The 21,079-nt window shown below is 40.8% G+C and overlaps 1 protein-coding gene and 1 non-coding gene across 14 annotated transcripts in view; one reads left to right on the top strand and one right to left on the bottom strand.

Moving 5' to 3' along the window:
* The window catches only part of LOC132827667 (myosin-16), a 289,190-nt gene that overhangs the window by 81,717 nt on the left and 186,394 nt on the right, over window positions 1-21,079 (top strand). Inside the window, exon 1 of one of the 13 annotated variants that reach the window (XM_060844296.1) lies at window positions 15,141-15,333. The exons of the other annotated variants lie outside the window; for them this stretch is intronic. Within the exon in view, the coding sequence (XP_060700279.1) occupies window positions 15,193-15,333 (141 nt within the window). The 5' untranslated portion in view covers window positions 15,141-15,192. Of the gene's footprint in view, window positions 1-15,140; window positions 15,334-21,079 lie in introns of those variants that run through there. 13 annotated transcript variants of the gene reach the window in all.
* LOC132828055 (U6atac minor spliceosomal RNA) lies at window positions 10,398-10,523 on the bottom strand. The gene has a single exon (XR_009646077.1). It is a non-coding gene; the product is annotated as a U6atac minor spliceosomal RNA (small nuclear RNA).

Below are 21,079 nucleotides of genomic sequence, written 5' to 3'. Positions count from 1 at the left end.
AGATCACCTTCCACCCTGTCCTCAAGTTCACCTGGACCATCTCGAACACTTCCCTCTCCTTCCTGACATCTCCATCTCCATGTCTGGCGACTGACTCAAAATGGACATCTACTTCAAACCCACCAACTCCCACAGCTACCTGGACTATGCCTCCTCCTACCTGCTGTGCTGTCCTGTAAAAACACTATCCCTTATTCCCAATTCCTCCGCCTCCACTGCATCTGCTCCCAGTTGGATCAATTCTACTCCAGATCATCCCAGATGGCCTCCTACTTCAAGGACTGCAATTTCCCCTCCCACATGATCAACAATTCCCTCCAGTGCATCTCCTCCATTTCCTATACCTTCACCTTTGAGGCCCACCCCTCCAACCACAACAAGGATAGAATCCCCCTGATCCTCAGCTTCCACTCCACCAGTCTTCGGATACAACTTCAAATCATCTGTCATTTCCACCACTGACAGTCAATCTCCACCACCAGAGATATATTGCCCTGCCTACACCTATCTGCATTCCACAATCCCCCATTAGGTCCAAGCCCGCCCTCCACTCCTGGCACCTTGCCTTGCCACCACAAAAGTGTAAAACTTGCACCCACACCTCCCCTTTCACCTCTATCCAAGGCTCAAAAGGATCCTTTCAAATCAAGCAGAAATTTTCTTGCACATCTAAACATCTCATCTACTGTGTCCATTGCTCTTGGTGTGGTCTCCTCTACACTGGGGAGACAACATGTCAACTTGCAAAATGTTTCAGAGAACATCTCTGGGACACACACACCAAATAACCTCACTGCCCTGTGGCCGACCACTTCAACATCCTCTCCCACTCTGCCAAGGACATGCAAGTCCTGGGCCCCCTCCACTGCCAAATCCTAGCCACCCAATGACTAGAGGAAAATCACCTCATCTTCAACTTCCAATCACACAGAATCTATGTCAATTTCACCCATTTCCTCATGTCCCTCCCCCACCCTATCCCAGATCCAACCCTCCAACCTGGCACCCCCCCCCCCGAACTATCCTACCTGTCCATCTTCCTTCCCACCTATCTGCTCCAACCTCTACTCAGACCTATCACCATCACCCCCCACCATCTATCTATCGCCTTCTTAGCTACCTTCCTCCCCAGCCCTAACCCCCTCCCATTTATCTGTTAGCCACCTTGGGACCACCCCCCCCCCCCCCCCCCCATTCCTGATGAAGAGCTTAGGCTTGAAACATTGACTCTCCTGCTCCTCGGATGTTGCCTGACCGGCTGTGCTTTTCCAGCACCACACTTTTTGACTATGCATTTAAAAGTCTAACTTTTCCCAAGTAACTATTTTATTTAATTTCTTTGGAAGCATTTGAAGTCTCACTTTTAAATGGAGACTCACCAAGGGTTGCTGGCAGAGAGGAATTGCCCGATAGAACATTACATTTCCCAGGCAATTCCTTCGGAGTGTGCTAGACTGTCCTATCTACTCTGGAACAATGACTGTCTAGTGGAAAATCCATTGCAATGAATTAGCCTTTGCCAGATTATACACAATGACCCAAAGAAACAATGGTTCTTCTGTATGACTATATTAATATGTGTCATATATTATACAGTTATCCATGAGAGCTACATGGGATTAGGGTCAAGGTCAGGAGCAGCTGGTGTTGAAAGTGTTATGGCTTGTACCGTGTTTAAGGGTAAATTAGCTGTCCTCAATGGAGGGAGCATCAAAAGACTTTAGGACACATGGATGATGGCAGGTATATATCTGGGAGCAGTATACTTGGCAAAGGTACAATAAGACTTGGCTGTGAGGTACTGTATCCCAATGGTTAACCAACCATCCTACACCATGCAGGTCCTCCCTGAAGAAAATAATGTATTTATTAACATCTTTCATTTGTACGTTAGTAAACTGTTAGGTGACTGGGCAAAGCAAGTGTGAGGTTGTTCATTTCAGACTGAAAAAGGATAGATCAGGGTAATTTTTAGAAAGTGCAATGTTAGATACTGTGGAAGTCCAATGAGATTTGAGAGTTCAGAAGCATAGCTCTTTAAAACACCGCAAACAGGGCAGCATGGTGGTTCAGTGGGTAGTACTGTTGCCTCACAGCGCCAGAGACCCGGGTTCGATTCAAACCTTGGGCAACTGCCTATGTGGAGTTTGCACATTCTCCTCGTGTCTGCATGGGTTTCCTCCCACAATCCAAAGATGTGCAGGGTAGGTGAATTGGCCATGCTAAATTTCCCATAGTGTTCAGGGAATTGTAGGTGCATTAGTCAGGAGAAGTGTAGAGTAATAGGGTAGGAGAATGGATCTGGGAGGGTCTTGTAGCCTTGTTGAGCCAAATGGCCTGTCCCCACTCTGTAGGGATTCTGTGAATATGTCAAGAAGGCTATTGAAATGCTGGTCTTCGTATCTAATGGCTGGAGTATAGGGGTTGCAGATGTTATGCTGCAGCTATACAAAACCCTAGTTAGCTTGGAGTACTGTGAGCAAGTCTGGGCATTACACCTTCGGAAGGATGTTTGGACTATGGAGGGCATTCAGTGCAGGTTTACAAGGATGATACCTGGACTTCAGGGATTGTTGTGAAGAGAGACTAAACAACTTAGACCTTTATTCTCTAGAATGTAGGAAGGTTAAGGGACGATCTAATCAAGGTTTTCAGGAATTTAACAGGGAAAGACAGGATAGAGAAACTATTTCCACTGATTGAAGACTCTAGAGCCAAGGGCATTGTCAAGAATTGGAGCCAGGCTATTCAGAGAGATGTTTGAAAACACTTCTACATACAAAGAGTCATGAAGGTTTGGAACCCTCTTCCTCAGTGGTCAATGTTAATTCAATTGTTAAATTTAAATCTGAGATAAACAATTTTTTATTCAACAATGGTATCAAGGGATATGGGGTCCAAGGCAGGCTTATGGAGTTAGGCCACAGGTCAGCCATGATCGTATTGAATGGCCAGGCAGGCTCAAGGGGCTGAATAGTCTACTCCTGTTCTTATGTTCCAATGTCCCTAAGCTGCTAAGCAGCATTAGGTAGAAATCTCATAAGTAAGTATCAATTAAAATGTCAGGAGGGCTTTACAGGTGGAGAGTGAGCTAGAGAGGTGGACATGGTGAGTGAAGGAATTCCAGAATTTGGAGTTTAGGCAGACAATGAGGAGGTGAAGGAAGTGTTGTGGAAGGGGATGTACAGGAGGCCAGTATTGGAGGGAAGCGCGGACTCAGGAGTGCTATAGAGCTGGAAGAGTTAATGGAAAAATAAGAAGGAATAGAGCTAAAACCCTTGCATACTGATGTGCTTATCTACAAGTCCCTTAAATGCCCCTATCATATCTGCCTCCAACACTACCCCTGGAAAGAATGTAAAAGTTGCTGCTTTGGGATTCAATATAAGTATCTTTGGAATGTTGTGGAGTCACTCTGCAAGCAACCATGTTTTAACGTGACTCACCAACTTTGGGAATGGGGTGACGGAGCTTTAATGGAGAAGAGGGCTCATGGGAAGCTGCTGTGCTAAAACTTGCACACGTTGTGGAATTTCTTTGGAAAATCTGATTGTCAAAATATCTAATACCGAGAGGCATACGTTTAAGGTGGAAAGTTCAAAGGAGATGTGGGGGGCAAGATTTTTACACAGAGAGTGGCAAGAGTCTGAAATGCACTGCCAGGAATGGTGTTGGAGGCAGATATAATAGGGACATTTAAGGAAGTTTAGTGGGCACAAAGGATTAGTTTAATTTGGCATCATATTTGGCCCAAAATCATGGGCCAAAGGCCCATTCTTGTAACGTACTGTTCTATGTTCTAACAGTTAAATACATAAATTATTTAACTGATTCCTAGGATATGGGGATTATCTTACTTGGAAAGTTCATGCAGACCGGACAGTCGGAGTTTAATTTAAGAGGTCATTTAATTGGGACACTCAAGACTCTGAGGGGATTTGACAGGGTGGATGCTGAAAGGATGATTTCCCCTTGTGTGAGAAACGACAAACAAGAACCACTTTTTTTAAAAAATGGTCTGCTGTTTAAGACAGACATGAGTAGAAGAACATTTCTCTTAGAGGTTCATTGGTCTGTCGGACTCTCTTCCCCAAAGAGTGGTGGAGGTAAAGTCATTGATTATTTTTAATGCAAAGCTAAATAGATTTTGCCTAAAAAGGGAGACCACGTTAGTGGGGGTAGGATGTGGAGTTGAAACCACATAAGACCCTGGAAAGTGTTGCTGAACAAACAGACCAAGAAATGCAGGTACATAATTCCTTGAAAATGGAGTTGCAGATAGACTGGATAGTGAAAAGGTATTTGAGACCCTTGCTTTCATTGGTTGTTATAACAGTTGGGATGTCATATTGCAACTGTACACAGCATTGGTGAGCCGCTTTTGGAAAAGTTTGTACAATTCCGATCTCCCTGCTATTGGAAGGATGTTGTTAAATTTGAGGGGGTGCAGAAAAGATTTACAAGAATGTGGCCAGGACTGAAGTGTATGAGCAATAGGGAAAGGCTGAATAAGCTGGGACTTTTTTTACCTGAAGTATCGGAGGCTGAGGATAACCTAGTAGAGGTTTAAAAAATTATGACGGGCACTGATAGTGTGAATGGACGACATCATTTTCTTAGAGCGGGGGAATCCAAAACAAAAGGGTGAGAGGGGAAAGATATAAGAGGAACCTAAGGGGCAACTTTTTCATGCAGAGGGTGGTGCATGTATGGAACAAGCTGCCAGACGAAGTGGTGGATGTGGGTAAATTACAACATTTAAATGGTACCTGGATGGATATATAAATAGGAAGGGCTTAGAGGGATATGGGCCAAGTGCTGGCAAATCGGGCTAGGATATCTCATCGGCATAGACGAGTTGGACCAAATGCTCCATAATCTTACTGAATGCTGAGGCAGGCTCAGTGGGCCAAATGGCCTATTCTTGCTCCTAATTCATATGTTTGTATGTTCACATGTAAACTTTTGGATGTGAAAATTGATATAGAATCATACACACAATGTTAATAAAGACTGTTTTTTTCTGCCTGCCCTGAGCTCCCTATATCAGATTGTCTATTTATGATGTTACCTCAAAGCTGGCTACTCAAACTAGGATACCCCGAGTCACTCTCCATGATAGGAGAGAGAGGATTAACAGAGCATTATGGCCTGGTGAATTGAAATGTCTTTCTATTCTCTGTTGAAAATTTGTTACTGCTTGCCTGCAACTTTCAATTTTCTTATCTGATCTCGAAATGGAAATGGACAACATCTGGCATTGATAGAGTTTTCAATTCTGATTGTTCCAATCGAGTAGAAAATTACACCAGAACAGCAGTAAAAGACTCACAGTTTCTATCGAATGTTGTCCTTTATGCTTGCTAAGTACGTGCTTCCTTTTCCAGAATAAGCTGAGACTTGCTGGCATCTTACTAGCCCATGGGGACGTCCAACATATGAGCTGAACAATCCACGTGACTGAAATAGACATCACTGATTTATTGTGGTCCACATCCTGATTTATTGTGGGCAGCTCTTAGTCATCCTCTGAAATGGCCAAACAATGCACTCAAAGACAGGGATGGGTCACAAATGCCAACAATGCAAACCCCCCTTCCTGTCAACCCCCTCTCCATGACTATTAAAGAAACTTGTCGAGTTTTCACTAGGGGGTTACAGTATAGTAACTAGGAATGACAACAGTGGCTGATAGTCAGTTTCCTAGATCCAAGAGTGCTTAGGCAGTTACCGTGCTCCTGCTCTGTCCTGACTGATATACTATCTAATGCCAGGCCAAAGATTAACCTTAAAACATTCCTGGCTTGAACAGGCCAATATCCCAATGGATATTAAGATAAGACATTGGAAGTGATGCAGAGGTTATACCTGAACACACATACAATTCTATAACTAAGCCCTTTGGTAAGTTAAATCCAGTTGGAAGCAACAGGTGCAACATTCATGCTCCTGCATGCCTACAACTTTCTGAAGGGACAGTGCAGCAACATCTTCTGCTGACCAATCTATGTTTCAGTAGATTATCCATGACAGCAGTAGACTTGATAAAGCAGCTCATCGCACAATCCTTTCTTATGTTTCCTTTTGCTCTCTCCACCAACCTTCAATTACTTAGTCCCTTCTGACATTGCTTATTTCTGTTTGGCTGCAATTGAAAAATTTGGATATTGTCCTGCCTCCAGACCCATGCAAACACCCCCTGTGGATGCCTATCAACATCCTGGGGTTTACCATTGACCAGAAACTGAACTGAACCAGCCAAGCCAATACTCTTCACTTCCCTGGCTGGGTGTAGCTCCAGCAATACTCAAGAAGCTTGCCACCATCCAAGACTAAGCAGACCGCTTGATTGGCACCAAAGAGAAAGTGAGGACTGCAGATGCTGGAGATCAGAGCTGAAAATGTGTTGCTGGAAAAACGCAGCAGGTCAGGCAGCATCCAAGGAGCAGGAGAGTCAATGCTTCAGGCATGAGTCCTTCTTCAGGAAGAGGAAAGAGTGTCCAGCAGGCTAAAATAAAAGGTAGGGAGGAGGGACTTGGGGGATGGGTGTTGGAAATGCGATAGGTGGAACGAGGTTAAGGTGAGGGTCATAGGCCGGAGTGGGGTGGGGGCGGAGAGGTCAGGAAGAAGATTGCAGGTTAGGAAGGCATTGCTGAGTTCGAGGGATTTGACTGAGACAAGGTGGGGGAGGGGAAATGAGGAAACTGGAGAAATCTGAGTTCATCCCTTGTGGCTGGAGGGTTCCTAGGCGGAAGATGAGGCGCTCTTCCTCCAACCGTCGTGTTGCTATGGTCTGGCGATGGAGGAGTCCAAGGACCTGCATGTCCTTGGTGGAGTGGGAGGGGGAGTTGAAGTGTTGAGCCACGGGATGGTTGGGTTGGTTGGTCCGGGTGCAGTAAATGATGTGTATGGAGGTGCAGGTGAATTTGTGGCGGATATTTGCATAAAAATTTGCAACATTTCCTGCAGGCCATATTGTGGCCTTGTTAAAATAAGTGGAGGGAAACACACAATAACAGAACTTATAGGCAGGTAGACCATTGCAAGATAATTCCAGGTAATTAAGAATGTCAAAAGATGGTTCAAGGGGTATGATTGTAGTGTCAACAAGTCATTCCTGAAGAAGGGTTCATGCCCGAAACATCGACTCTCCTGCTCCTTGGATGCTGTCTGACCTGCTGCGCTTTTCCAGCAACATATTTTCACCACATCACCAAGCATCCACTCCTTTCACCACCGATGGTAAGTAGTCGCAGTATCATCCACAAGATGCAGAAATTTACCAAGATTCCATGGACAGCACCGTGTAAACCCACTATCTTCTAGATGGACAGGGAGACAGATACAATGGAACACTGCCACCTGCAAATTTCACTCCAGGTGATGCACCTTCCTGACTTGGATGTAAATCACTATTTCCTTCAGGGTTGCTGGATCAAAATTTTTATGGCAGAAATGGACCACTTATTCTGAAACATTCTCCTAAGATCATCTTGGGTGTATCTACACCAAACCGTTTCCGGTAATTGCAGAAGGCAGCTTATCACCAGTTTCTCAGGAGCAATTTACAATGAGTTGGTTCTTTAACATGAATTTGCTTCCTGACTGCAAGCCAACTTTCTAAAGGGCCTGAGGCATGTTTCTGATATGACCAAAGGATGCATTATATCTTTTGTCCTTGATATGGTAAGCAGTCCATTTCTGCCATAAAAATTTGCAACATATTGTGGCCTTGTTAAAATAAGAACTCTGCAGACTGAATACTCAGTGATTGTGCTTCAAGAACTCATATCTACATCCTAAACTATCAGTGGGAACCACGATGTGAAAGAGTTGGTGTTGGACTGAGGTGGCCAAAATCAGAAGTCACATGACACCAGGTTATGGTCCAACAAGTTTATTTGAAATCATAAACTTTTGGAGCACTGCTCCTTTATCAGTTGAAGTGGAGGGAAACACAAAAACAGAATTTATAGGCAGGTGGACCATTGCAAGATAATTCCAGGTAATTAAGAGTGTCAAAAGATGGTACAAGGGGTGTGATTGTAGTGTCAACAGGCTGAATGACAAGTCTTTGCTGGTGATCAAAAATGTCAAACGGTTTGAAAAAGGTGTCAGCAGCTGAATAACAAGTGAAGGGATGACCGATAATCCAATTAATTAAGGCAGAAAGATAATTACAAAAAATCAAAAATAAGGTGGTGCTGGAGACAAACCAAATGGCTGGGATAACTTCATAGGTATCAGAGTTGCATAACGAGAGTCTATCCAAAGTAATGCAAACCTGTACAAACCTAGAGAGATCATAACAAGTTATCAAGGTGATGGTGTCAAAGTAGAACAGGAAAATTTTACAAACACAGACCAGTGTGTTGGGTTACATGTTGGGTGACATGAACCCAAAGATCACAGTTGAGGTCATCTTCTCAGTACGGAACCCTGCTATCAGTTTCTACTCAGCGATTCTGCATTGTTGCGTATTTCAAAGGCCACCTTGGAGAACACTTAGCTGAAGATCAGAGGCTGAGCATTCTTGATTGCTTAAGTGTTCCCTGACCAGGGATTGTTGCACTGTGTCCATTCATCCATTATCATAGCAACTGCATGGTCTCGCCAATATATCATGCCTTGGGGACATCATTGCCTGCAGCGTATGAGGTAGACAACATTGACCTGAGTCACATGAGTACCTACAATGTACATGATTGGTGGTATTCCCACATGTGATGGTAGTATTCACGTCGATGATCTGGTATATCTTGCAGAGGTTGCTGTGGCAGGGTTGTGTGGTGTTGTGGTCATGTTGTGCTATGTGTAATCCTATCATATTGTTCTGTGTTTTTAAAATCTTCTTTACTGTTCTGTTTTGACACTAGCACCTTGATAACTTGTAATGATCTCTCTATCTTAATTAGTTTGTACAGTTTTGGGTTACTTGGTACTTTGTTTAGACTCTCGTCATACAACTCTGATACCTATCATGTTATTCCAGTCATTTGATTTTTCTCTAGCACCACCTTATTTTTGATTTTTTTTGTAATTATCTCTCTGCCTTAATTAATTGGATTATAGGTCATCCTTTCACTTGTTATTCAGCTGTTGACACTTTTCTCAAACCGTTTGACACTTTTGATCACCTACAAAGACCGTTGACATTCCACTCACACCACTTGTACCATCTTTTGACACTCTTAATTACCTGGAATTATCTTGCTAACATCTCTCTGCCTATTAGTCCTGTGATTGTGTGTTTCCCTCCACTTCACCTAATAAAGGAGCAGTGCTCCAAAAGTTTGTGATTTCAAATAAACCTGTTTGACTATAACCATGTATTGTGTGATTTCTGATTTTATCAGAGGAAAAAAAAACAGATTTTCTTAACTTTTTCTCTCTATCCCTCCCAATTATGGTAATCCCTTCCAGCACTTCTTCAAAATGTCAGTTCTGTGTATGTCTATCTAATCGAGTTAATCTTGACATTTTACAACACTTTTGCAACTGTAAAGTTTGTTAGTATCTTCCAAAATTGATGGCCTTCGACAAAACCTTCCAAACTCATGATCTCTACTAGTGGCCATGTACTTCTAGGTAATGTACAGGATACACCACCTTCAAGTTACCCTCAAAGTGACACCACGTCCTGACTTGGGTCTATATCACCTTTCCTTCACTGTCACTGGGTCAAATTGGATCTCCATTCTAAAGACCACTGTTGGTTTACCTGCCCTCACCACCAACACTCCCACCACTGTGGAATACAATAGTTTGTTACAATCACAAACCATACCATGAAAAAAATGTTATGGTTTGGCTAGGGACAAGTAGCTTTAATTTTTTTAAGTAGACTAAGTCTAAGTTCCTGCCAGCTCAGGAAGAGAATAAGGGTGAAAGTCTCCACTGTTATTGGACAACAATAATCTTTTCTATGTAGTACTACAATTTACAAAACTTACTTTTAACACTCAAAGTAAAGATTGGTACATGTAATACACTGTGATCAAAAATGCAGGCTGCCTATAAAAGCGCAAATGTGGGCAAGATAGTTACCAGAATTTCATAGCAATTTCCTTTTGGACATTAATACAATGGTGGATCATTAAAAGGGGATAACTACTCTTTATTTTTGCTGATTGGACCTTGAAACTCAATGTTAAAATCAACTCCACCATGGTTAGTTAAAGTCACCCTGGTCCAGGGGACCCATAGAACTGTTCTCTCATTAGAGGAAGATAATTGATGGCAGCTTTAACCTAAGTGTCACCATGCCTTATATGAGGGACAAATTTAAGAATTTGAGACCATTGTAGTGATCTCAGTCAGAGTGGGAACTGAAACTGGGCAGTTGGTATCACTCTACACCATAAATCAGCCATCCAGCCAATTGAACTATCAAATCCCCAAAATCCTGGTTAGGTACCATTAAGTAGATGGGAACGTTTTAACAATCTAGGTGTTATAAGGCCACTAGAACCTCTTCCATCCCTTCAAGGGGAGCACTAATCTTCTCTCCTTTCACCCAACTCCTTTCATCATGAGGAGCCTCAATGACAGCTCGCATTCTGCTCATCACGCTCCTGTCTGTGTTTGTACTCCCCATGATACCAAAACTGTTCTCCAGCACTCATTCACAAGCGTAACTCCAGGTCTTCAACAATAATTAGCCTTACTATGCTAAGACCACCTCTGTGACTTTTTTCTGAGCTATGAAGAAGTCATACTGAAATCTTAACTCTGTTTCTCTCTCCACAGATGCTAACACATCTGTTGAGTTTCTTCAGTATTCTTTGTGTTTGTTCCTGCGTTTAAAAAAAAATGTTCTCTTAGCTCTGGGTTTGTTCAGTTGGAACAGCAAAAACCATCTGTGGTCTTTTCAACCTCCAATCTCACCTCCAGTTCTCTAGTGAGCAATTAATTACGTTCCTATCGATCCTTCAGAGCTCCTAGGGCTTTCCTGTCCCCAAGTTTAAGACTTAGCTGCCGACAACTACCTGAAATTTATTTCTTCATCAAACTCCTCTTCAATTCTCAGTGAGTCTCCTACAGAGAACCGACTTCAGCTTCACAGCAGTGAAACTAAAGAGAAACATTTCTAAAATGGAGCCTACTCGTTGCCTCACATCTTCACTGAGTCTTTGAAATGCCTGTAACCTGTGAATCCATTTTCAGTGACCCCCTAAAGTGGCCTACCAACAACATTGCAATAAGCCCGTTCCCTATTGCTAGGCAGAATTGAATATCTGGCATCTCTTGAAACTGCCTGTTCCATGAATGTTACAAGTCAAAGATTGCTTCCTCACTAGTACGAAGAATAGAGGCACATAGAGGATTTTGTCACAGGTTACAAGAAGGCAGCTCACCACCACTTTTTCATGGGCAATAAGGAATGGACAAAAATGCCTGCTGAGGTGGTGATGTTCGCATGCAATGAACATGTATTTTGAAAAGTTCATTCCAGCCAACTTGCCTTTATCAACTCTTTAGGAAAGTAGTCCAACTTTTTCGACTTGCCTATTCTTTCCCCATAGTATTAAAATATTCTCCCTTAGTTACAGACCAATTGATTGTCAGTGACTCATAACCAATCAAGGGTATCAGGTCACTGAATAACAACCAAGATTAGATTTATTTTCCCTTCCCCAGGACAAGTAACTTACTTTCAACTGTAGTGTTTCAAATATAATAAGTCATCGATTTTATAATTACCTCTAAGTAACAAAGCTTTTCAAGGTTTTCTAACTTGCAACCATAGAATCATGTAAAATATGCAGCACCAATGAGACCATTCAATCTATCATGTCTATACTAACATAAAGCAATATGAAACCTAATCCCACTTTCCAGCTCTCAGTTCATTATCTCACATGCAACAACATCAGAATATTGATATCCATTGGCCTACAATTTACAGATTCCTCATTATCAAGCACATGGCCAATCATCTATAATCCCAATCTTTAAGTTTAAGTTTGAGTCACTGATATGATGATTTGTAGAAGTATCATTTATTTTAGAGTTTGGATTTTGAACTAGTGACATGTGGGTTTTGGAGACTTGTGGCATAGTGGTAGTATCCCTAACTCTGGGCTAAAAAGTCTTGGTTCAACTCCTACTTGCCCCAGACATATGTTGCAATATGTCTGAATAGCTTTGTTTTAAAAATATTTAAATACAAAAGAGTTTAAAGATCAGCTTTTCAGCATTTCTGGAGCCCTGTTTTCCTCTTAAGAAACCAGTATGAGATAATGAGTGACTGGAGTGATAATGGGAATGTGATTGCATTGGGAGAGCTTTATGAGTAGACAGACTAAACAATGAAGAGATTTCGCAGGCTTTCTATTTAAAAGGATCAAGACTTTGTTTTGCTTAGTGAGGGTGAGGTGGTGGGGGCGGGGGGGGGTGTCAACCTACGGTTGGAAAGTCTTCAGTTCAAAGAGTACCTGGTGATCGTTAGATGTGTCAATCAGTTTCTCCTGAAGAAAGGGGATCACTTAGAATGGTTACGAAATAGTTTGCCTCAACTTAAAGGTTTTAGTTCAAAAGTCCAAAGCCAGAAGTGTCTAGTTAGAACACGGAAGGTATCATTCAAATTTGAGAAGTTTTAAGCTCAGTTGTGTGACTAATCAGAGGAAGCTACCAAAGCCCTTAGACTTGAAGTTGAAAAGAAAATTAGGTAAATTTGTGTGATAGAATAGCAGACTCTTTCTGGTATTTAAGTACTCCAAAGTGATGAAATAAGTGGGATTGTATTTTTACTGTCTGTTTGAAAACCTTTTGAATATGTTTTATGTAAATAGCTTTATTCCATTGCAATGGAATGTTGTTGTTCATTGCAAACTGATTAGAATTGTAAAAGTTGGGATGTTTTGCCAAAATTGTAAAGGGTGCTGCTGAAACAATGGAGTACTGTGAAAGTTTTGGTCTCCTGATGCAGCCTAGAGAAGGTTCACTTGATACTAAAACCAGATGATATTCTGGTTTACCATCTATACTTCTACAGAAAAAAACAACTCCTCTTTTATTGTTAAAACCAAATCATCAACATTATCTACCTATCTTTCAATGAAGGGCAACCTTCTTAAATGGACAAAGCAAATCAAAATATGATCTATCAAGCTTTAGCATTCTTAATGTTAGCCCCATACAAAGTTATGGATTCTATTAACCAGCTGAGATCATATCAATATCCATCATAAAAATACAACATCAGAGCAAATTATTGTAGATACTGGAATCCTTACTGAAAACAACAAATGCTGGAAATCACAGCTGGTCAGGCAACATCCATGGGGAGAGAACAAGCTACTGGCTTGCCTGACCCATTGTGATTGCCAGCATTTGTTGCTTTCAGTCATGAAAATACAACAGATCTGTTTCTGATCCATGCAGAATCACCGTGGAAGCAGAGCTCTGGTTATAAAAACACTCACGATCATTATACTTTGCTTTTATAGTGGCACATTTACTGTCACAAAGAACATTTTCAATCAAACATTTAGCATGTGGAGCTTAAAGTAGGAAAATGTGAACGTGTCCACTTTGGCCAAAAGATTTTTTTTTAAAAAGTAGCACATTATTAAAATGGAGAGAGATTGCAAAGCTCTGATATGGGTATGAAGGATAAGAGCATCTTGGTGCACGAACCACATAAACTTTGTATGCAGGTACACCAAATGATTAGGAAGATAAATGGAATGTTGTTGTTCATTGCAAAGGGATTGGAATTATAGAAGTTGGGATGTTTTGCCACAATTGTAAAGTGTGCTGCTAAACTATAGAGTATCGTGAAAGATTTGGTCTCCTGATGCAGTATTGAGAAGGTTCACTTGATACTAATACATAGTAAGAGGGTATTTCCCTAATGAGTAAACTTTTGGACAAGCTGGACCTGTGTCTTATGGATAAAAATGAGGGGTCAAAATCTTTCAATATATAAGATCCTGAGGATACTTGACAGGTGGATGCTAAAAACATGGCCGCCTATGGAAGACACTAGAACTTAAATGGGTCTCCCATTTAAGACAGAGTTAAGGAGAATTTCCTTTCTCTCTCAGTGAATCATAATGTTTTGAAATCCTTTTCCCAGAGAGCAGTGAAGGTAGGGTCAATGAATACTATCAAGCAGAGGCAGATTCTTGATTAACAATTAGTGAGTCTGGATTTATCAGAGATAGGTGGGAATATTAAATTGAAGCCACAATCAGATCAGCAGTGGTTTCATCGAATGTTGGGATAGAATTGAGGGGTCAAATTGCCTAGTCCTAATTCATAACTTTGTATGGGGCTAACATTAAGAATGCTGAAGCAGGCTTTAAACACCTTATAATGTTGACTCGATTCTACACTGTTCTGAAACACATGTGAATATAGTTTTAAAATGTCAGCTGTTGAACATATAAAGCAGCTTCATATGTTGCCAGGTATTAGTTTCCAGGGAATAATATTTGTGGAATAATGGTCATTTTCTTGATGTAATATAATTTCTGATTTTACATGAAGAAATATATCATGAATTTACCAGGACTTTTGGTGTAGGCAAAGAATATTCTGTTTTCTGTGAATGGTGCTGTAAGTTGCCACCTATTGATTCATTAGGCCCTTAAACATTCACTTATTGTATACTTAAAAACATAGCCTGAAGGCTTCCAAGGTGGGAGACATGGTTTCTGAATAGAATATCTGCACCAAATAGTTTGTTTGATAAAATGCAACACAAAACAAAAAAAAAGAAATTGCATAGTGAGTGGGGTTTGGAGGGGCACTAGAACTCCCATTGATAACAAATACTTTCCTGATGGCTAGTCTCCTTCCGTGAGGTGCTGAGTCAGCTTGCTGTGCCTCAACGTCTTTGACAAGTGAAAGTGCCAAATAGCAAAAAGTGGTTGTTTGACTCTGATGGCACACGTTTGAGGCAGGGAGCAGAGAGAGAGAGAGAGAGAGAGAGAGAAGGGGAGAGCAAAGGTATCCACAGGAAAAAAAGATCAACAAAGACAAAACAAAGTCTCGGAGGGTCGAGCTGTAAGGTGTAGCTGCAGGGAGAAGCTGGCCACCTTTCTGAGCCGGGAGGCTTCCGCCGCTGCAGTTCTCCCGTCTCAGTAAATCAAGCTGAGCCTTGCCTTGCTTTTGCTGTACTCGTCAGCCAGACAGGCAGGTGTGCACTTTGAAGTCAGGGACTCAAAGCAAGGCAGCCGAGAAATGTCAAGAATTCGGAGCTTGCGGAGATCACGGTCTCTGTCCGATGAGTCAGAAGCAGCCGACGGAGTGGAGCTGGAGCCTGAACCAGAAGATCTAGACTGGGATAACTACAGCGTGACCTTGGAGGAGAGGATCGCTGCTGTACGTATTCCCTTTCACTTGCAAATTCGCCCTCTGCAACAGCTTACTTTCTTTCATCCCTTTCACCTAGCCTGTGTGGAAGAATGAGGGCACTGTTCGAACCCGCTGTATGATGGCCAATGATAAAGCCTTGGGAGGAAAAGAAAACTTGAAGCAGATTGCGCTAAGCTTGCTAGCGAGGTACACTGTAATTGAACACAGTTGGCTTGTTAGTTGCTCAGTAGGCATAAGTTCAGCCTCCCCTGAGCATTTCAGAATTTAACTCTTTGGGGTTTTGCGCGGCAAAATAGTTTCTTAGGAACTGTTTATTTCATATGTTTGAATGAAAGTCATTAGAAGTCACAATGGTTTTTCATTTGATTGAAAATCGAACATTACAATCTCTTTTAAGCAGGGGGCTAGAGTTGTGGGTATCAACGCAAGGCTGAAGCATTTTTTTACATTTTGGCAAGGGTGATTCTGATCGACCTTTCTGAGTGTTGTTGCAGCAGATTAAAGTAATCGATATTGATGAGGTTTGTCAGAAACTGTGATCACTTAACCCTTTAGTTGTAGTGCAAAGGGTTGTTGGCTTACTTCAAAAGGGACAAAGATGGGAAGGTGTAAATATTTCTTCCAATGATTAAAGTTCTGGAGTGTACTGAATCCGATGCTGTGAACATGGTTGAGTTAGCGCTTGAGAGATTCTGCCAGGATACAGCACATACAGCTGAGTGTAGTGCCATAGTTTAAATCTGTGAGATAAATGTTTGATCTCCTTGAATCTGTTTGCTTATGCTCCTTGGCTATCTGTGTCAGCTGGTTTCCCAGCAGTCTACAGTTGCTGCATAACTCATTCCCCTGTTGATCTCACATATCATGTTTACAGAGATACAAAGTTTCCTGATTCTAGAGCATCTGAGAATTAAGAACTAGTTCCCATTGGTCTCTCTATTCACGGTGACTAATTTTTATGATTTTATCTTTTTAATCATCAATGATTTGCAGGCTTCCCACAGGCCAGTGCTTCACAAATGTCTGGTTGTCTTGACAATCAAATATATTAAGTGTGCTTGGTGTTTGAGTTTCCCAGGCAATTCTTATGTTTCTGTTTTCATGAAATTCACTGGGCTTACAACTACATTGCTCTTAGTCTTTTGTGTAAACTGTAAACGCAGTAGGGATTAAATACAAAATTCAGAATTAGTAGTGTGAAATTCTGATTTTGTTTAATTATCAGTCTGCACAAGTGGCAACATGTGTCAACCATTTTTTTAAAAAGCTGCAATAACAAAAAAAACCTTGGATTTTTAAACACGATTTGATTCTTTGATTTTTTTTAATCAAGTTATTATTTTAGTTACTGTACAGTACTTTTCTAGGTTCTTAGGGTGCAGTGTAGTGTCCTTATCACTGGACAAGAGTTTGAGATTCAAGTTCCACCTGTACAGAGATGTGTCTTAATTTGTCTGAGTAGGTTGGTTACAAACAGGCAGTTTATTTTTTAAATGTGCTGCTGTATTTCTGTTTGCAAAAATTGGAAAATTGTATTCCATAGTGAATTCAACTGAGGCACTCAAAAATATATGAGGAAATTACTTGGATAGAAATTATCTGTAATGGTGTGGGGAAAAAGACTGGAGATTGGCAATAGGTAATGATGTTCATTTGAAAAGCTGAATGGCCTACACCCTCACACATTCCATGATCTTGAACATACTGGAGGACAGGTTGATGGATACAGATTGATAGTAACTTGAAAAAATAAATAAATAACACAAAAGGCAAATTTTCCATGTCTATGGATGAAAGAACCAATTCAACAGCCATTTCAAAAAGGCAGCACCAGTGTAAAAGGACAAATCTGACTCTTCTGTCAGATTTGAAAAAAAGTTGCTTGCTTTAAGAGATTTGCCTTTCTGTTCTGAGTTGTATTGATGCCAAGATCCATATTGAAACTCTAATTTAATTCCCTTTCAAAATCCTCAACTCTGGCAGCAGGAAGGGCTGGAAGAGATGGAAAAGGCTAGACAATCAGGTAGAATACCAACTCATTATCACCAAATCCTAATCTAGAGACCTAAACACTGGAAAACCCTTGTGTGCAGACATCAAGTGATACCAAGCTCAAACTCAGCTGCAGCGATTACCACGATTAAATATCCTGGCACACACTGCCCCAGCTTGTACTGAATATGCCCACTTACATATGCACTGCTGAAGCAGTAGTGGCTGCGGAATTCTCACCAGCACATTTAGGAAAGGCGGGTGGGGAATCTTGTCAGGAATTATCAAAGTAAGCAATATTCTGATTCATTTCCAACTTTGTGATGTTTCTTTAAATTAATGGCATCAGGAGGAGACATATCCAAGAAAAGCAGCAGAGCCTGATGATGTAAAGAAACTGATAGGGTTAAGAGTCCTTAAGCAAAGTTGCAGAATCTGACAGCTTCAGCTATACAGAACAAGTTAATTAAGCTCAACCTCACCCAGACCAGTGTTCCTACCAGAATACAGCATTCCATTTTTTGTATTTTTTTAGGAAAGGTTAGTAGCTTTTGTTTTATTTTTTGATCAGATGTGGGCTAAACCAATATTTGTTGCCCGATTTCACTTCCCCTGAACAGAGTGTTTCACTTGGTCACTTCAAAGCAGTTAAGAATCAACTACGTTGTTGAGGGTCTGGAGTCACATTTAGGCCAGGTCAGTGTTATGGACCAGACCAAAACCCCTCAAAATATATTAAGAAGATAGTCTAGACTTTGGATGCAATTCAAACTACCAAGCTTGAAACAAAACCTACTTTATTCATACACTACAATTAGAATACAGTGAAAACAGAAGTAAAGGAAACGAATTAGCTTAATTGTAACTTTATTGAAATGCTTAACAGAATAATAGATATAAACTACTACTAATTAACTACACCAAGTCAGTAACATCCCATAAACACACCCTTGTCAAAGGCAAATTCAGTAAAATAGATTGCTCATGTGCAATACTAGCAGCAGGAAGAGAACTGCAGCTTTTAGCTGTAACAGGGAGATGAGAAACAGCTTCCACACCCAGATTCAAGACCCCAGCAACTGCTATAGAAGGCTAAAAGTAAAATAAAAAAGATCCTGGTTTTGTTTGAGCTTGACTCCACCCACTCAGGCTGCTTCTATTGTTTGAAATTAAAAAACAAACCCAAGGCCTCACAAGCTGTCTACCTTATTGGCTTTGGAGCAGACTGCTCTTCACCTCAGTCTCAACCTTTCTTCATAAATAAAAGGACAAAACACATCTTAAAGCCATAGTATACTCTTAACTCTTCCCTTACCAAAAAGAACTATCAGTACATAAAGATTTTTAAAAACCTTTAGTTTTGCTCCATTAGTTCATTTCAATACATATATATTATATTGATTCTAACCATGCAAACATTCATTAATCCAGTTCATTTCAGTCCTTTTCTTTTTGATGCAAACGAATGCCTCCATTGTCCTTCATCAAAGACACAACGTGTCGGCAATTACATTCTCTCATTCGAACACAGGTATAATTTTCAAATTGAATGGCTGCAATAATAAGATTCATCTATACAGTCTGAAATTTTCATCCTTAAATTTGCTAAAAACTTTCAGAGGTTATAATCAGTATATTCAATTGTCTCAGACACATTACTGGTAGTATAAATGTTGAAATGTTGCAATGACAACACTAAACTCAAGGACTCATTCTCAATTGGGGAATATTTCTGCTGATGATTATTCAATTTTCTGTAAAATTACCCAATAGATCTTTGTATCTTCGCATCATCTTCTTGCAAGTGTGCAGCACTGACACCCACCACTCATATCGATAGCCACCCCTAATTGTTCTGCGTAGTTAGGTGTGGCTAACACTAGGGTGGTGATTAATACAACTTTCAGGCTGACAAATGCCTTCTGACATTCCTCAGTCCACTGAAATTTTCTGCACTTCCTCAACAAGTCAATCAGTGGAACAGTCACACTGCTAAAATTCAGTATGAATATCCAATAAAACCACTCAGTTCCAGGAATCACTCTTCATTGATGTTATAGGAAATGTCCCAATATCCTTTGTTTTCACATCCTGTAGGGCCATTTGTCAATGTCCAATAATACAGCCCAGGAATGTGATTTGAGCTTTTGTGAACTCATTCTAAGTCAGGTTGACCACCATGCCATTATCCCAAAGTCGATCAAACAATTCCAATAGATGCTCTATACGTTCCTTTCATGTGTGACTAAAAATCACCAGATCATCGCCATTCACCACACAGTTGGGTAATCCTGAAATGAATTTATTGGTTAGTCTTTGAAATGTGGCTTTGAAATGGCATGACTTTAAACTTGTGCAGTCCACTTGATGTCGTAAAGCTGAAATTTCCTTCACTCTTTCCAATAAAGGCACCTGTCAGTATCCTATGAAAATGTACAACTTAGAAACATGATTTGCTTGTCCTACTTTCTCAGTACAGTTTTCCAAACATGGAATAGGACATGAATCAGATGTTGCAACTGCATTAACTTTACCATAGTCCATTCATAATCATTGGATACCATTTGGTTTTGGCACCATTACTCTAGGTGCAACTCATTTCGATTATATTGTTTTTGAGCATGTATTAAAATTCTTTTTGAACTTGTGCCAACTTTATATGGTCAAACCTATAAGTGGAGATGTTGCTTAATTAAATGTCTACATCATGCATAATCAGATTCGTACTTCCCAGCTTATTCCCACTTATCTTTTCATGTGATTATAAAAACTCTTTCAGAACATTTTAATTTTCTTCTGGAAGGTAATTCAATAATTATTCCAAATTTTGAGAACTTCCTCATTGTCCAATTTAATTTGAGGTATGTCCAATTCAGAATCCTCTGAACTTGGTTCTTCACTCTGTTATAACCAGTACCACATCTTCTTTTTGTTCTCCTTCCCTCTCAAACTACATTTTGAGCATATTCATATGCTACACTCAGAAAGAAATTTAATAATCTGGTGTTTCTATTAAATAATTCACCTCACTCCATATCACAGGGTAGAGGAGGTGTTGGATGTATTAGAATGTATGAAGGTGGATAAATCTCCTGGTCCTGACCAGATATATCTAAGAACACTGCAAGAAACTACAGAAGAAATTGCGGGGGCCCTAACTGATGTTTTTGCATCATCATTAGCCATGGGCGAGGTCCCAGAAGATTGGAAGGTAGCGAATGTCAGGCAATTATTCGAGAAGTGGTGGATAAGTTACTCGAGAGATAAGCTATAAAGTGCATGCGTTTGGAAAGACAGGGTTTCATTAGGAGTAGAAAATGTGTTGCTGGAAAAGCGCAGCAGGTCAGGCAGCATCCAAGGAACAGGAAATTCGACGTTTCGGGCACAAGCCCTTCATCAGGAAGGGCTTGTGCCCGAAACGTCGAATTTCCTGTTCCTTTGATGCTGCCTGACCTGCTGCGCTTTTCCAGCAACACATTTTCAGCTCTGATCTCCAGCATCTGCAGACCTCACTTTCTCCTTGAAGATTTCATTAGGAGTAGTCAGTATGACTTTGTGAGTGGGAGACAAAACCTCATAAATTTGTTAGAATTCTTTGATGCAGTGACCAGGAAGGTTGACGAGGGCAGGCTGGTAGACATGGTCTGTATGGATTTCAGTAAGGCATTTGATAAGGTTCCACAGGGTGTGCTGCTCTCGAAGGTTGGATTGCATGGAATCCAGAGCAAATTGGCTCGATAATAGGAAGTAGAGGGTAATA

The sequence above is a fragment of the Hemiscyllium ocellatum genome, chromosome 25 (assembly GCF_020745735.1).
Source record: "Hemiscyllium ocellatum isolate sHemOce1 chromosome 25, sHemOce1.pat.X.cur, whole genome shotgun sequence".
NCBI classification, from domain to species: Eukaryota; Metazoa; Chordata; class Chondrichthyes; order Orectolobiformes; family Hemiscylliidae; genus Hemiscyllium; species Hemiscyllium ocellatum.
This window is presented reverse-complemented; position numbering and strand designations above follow the sequence as displayed.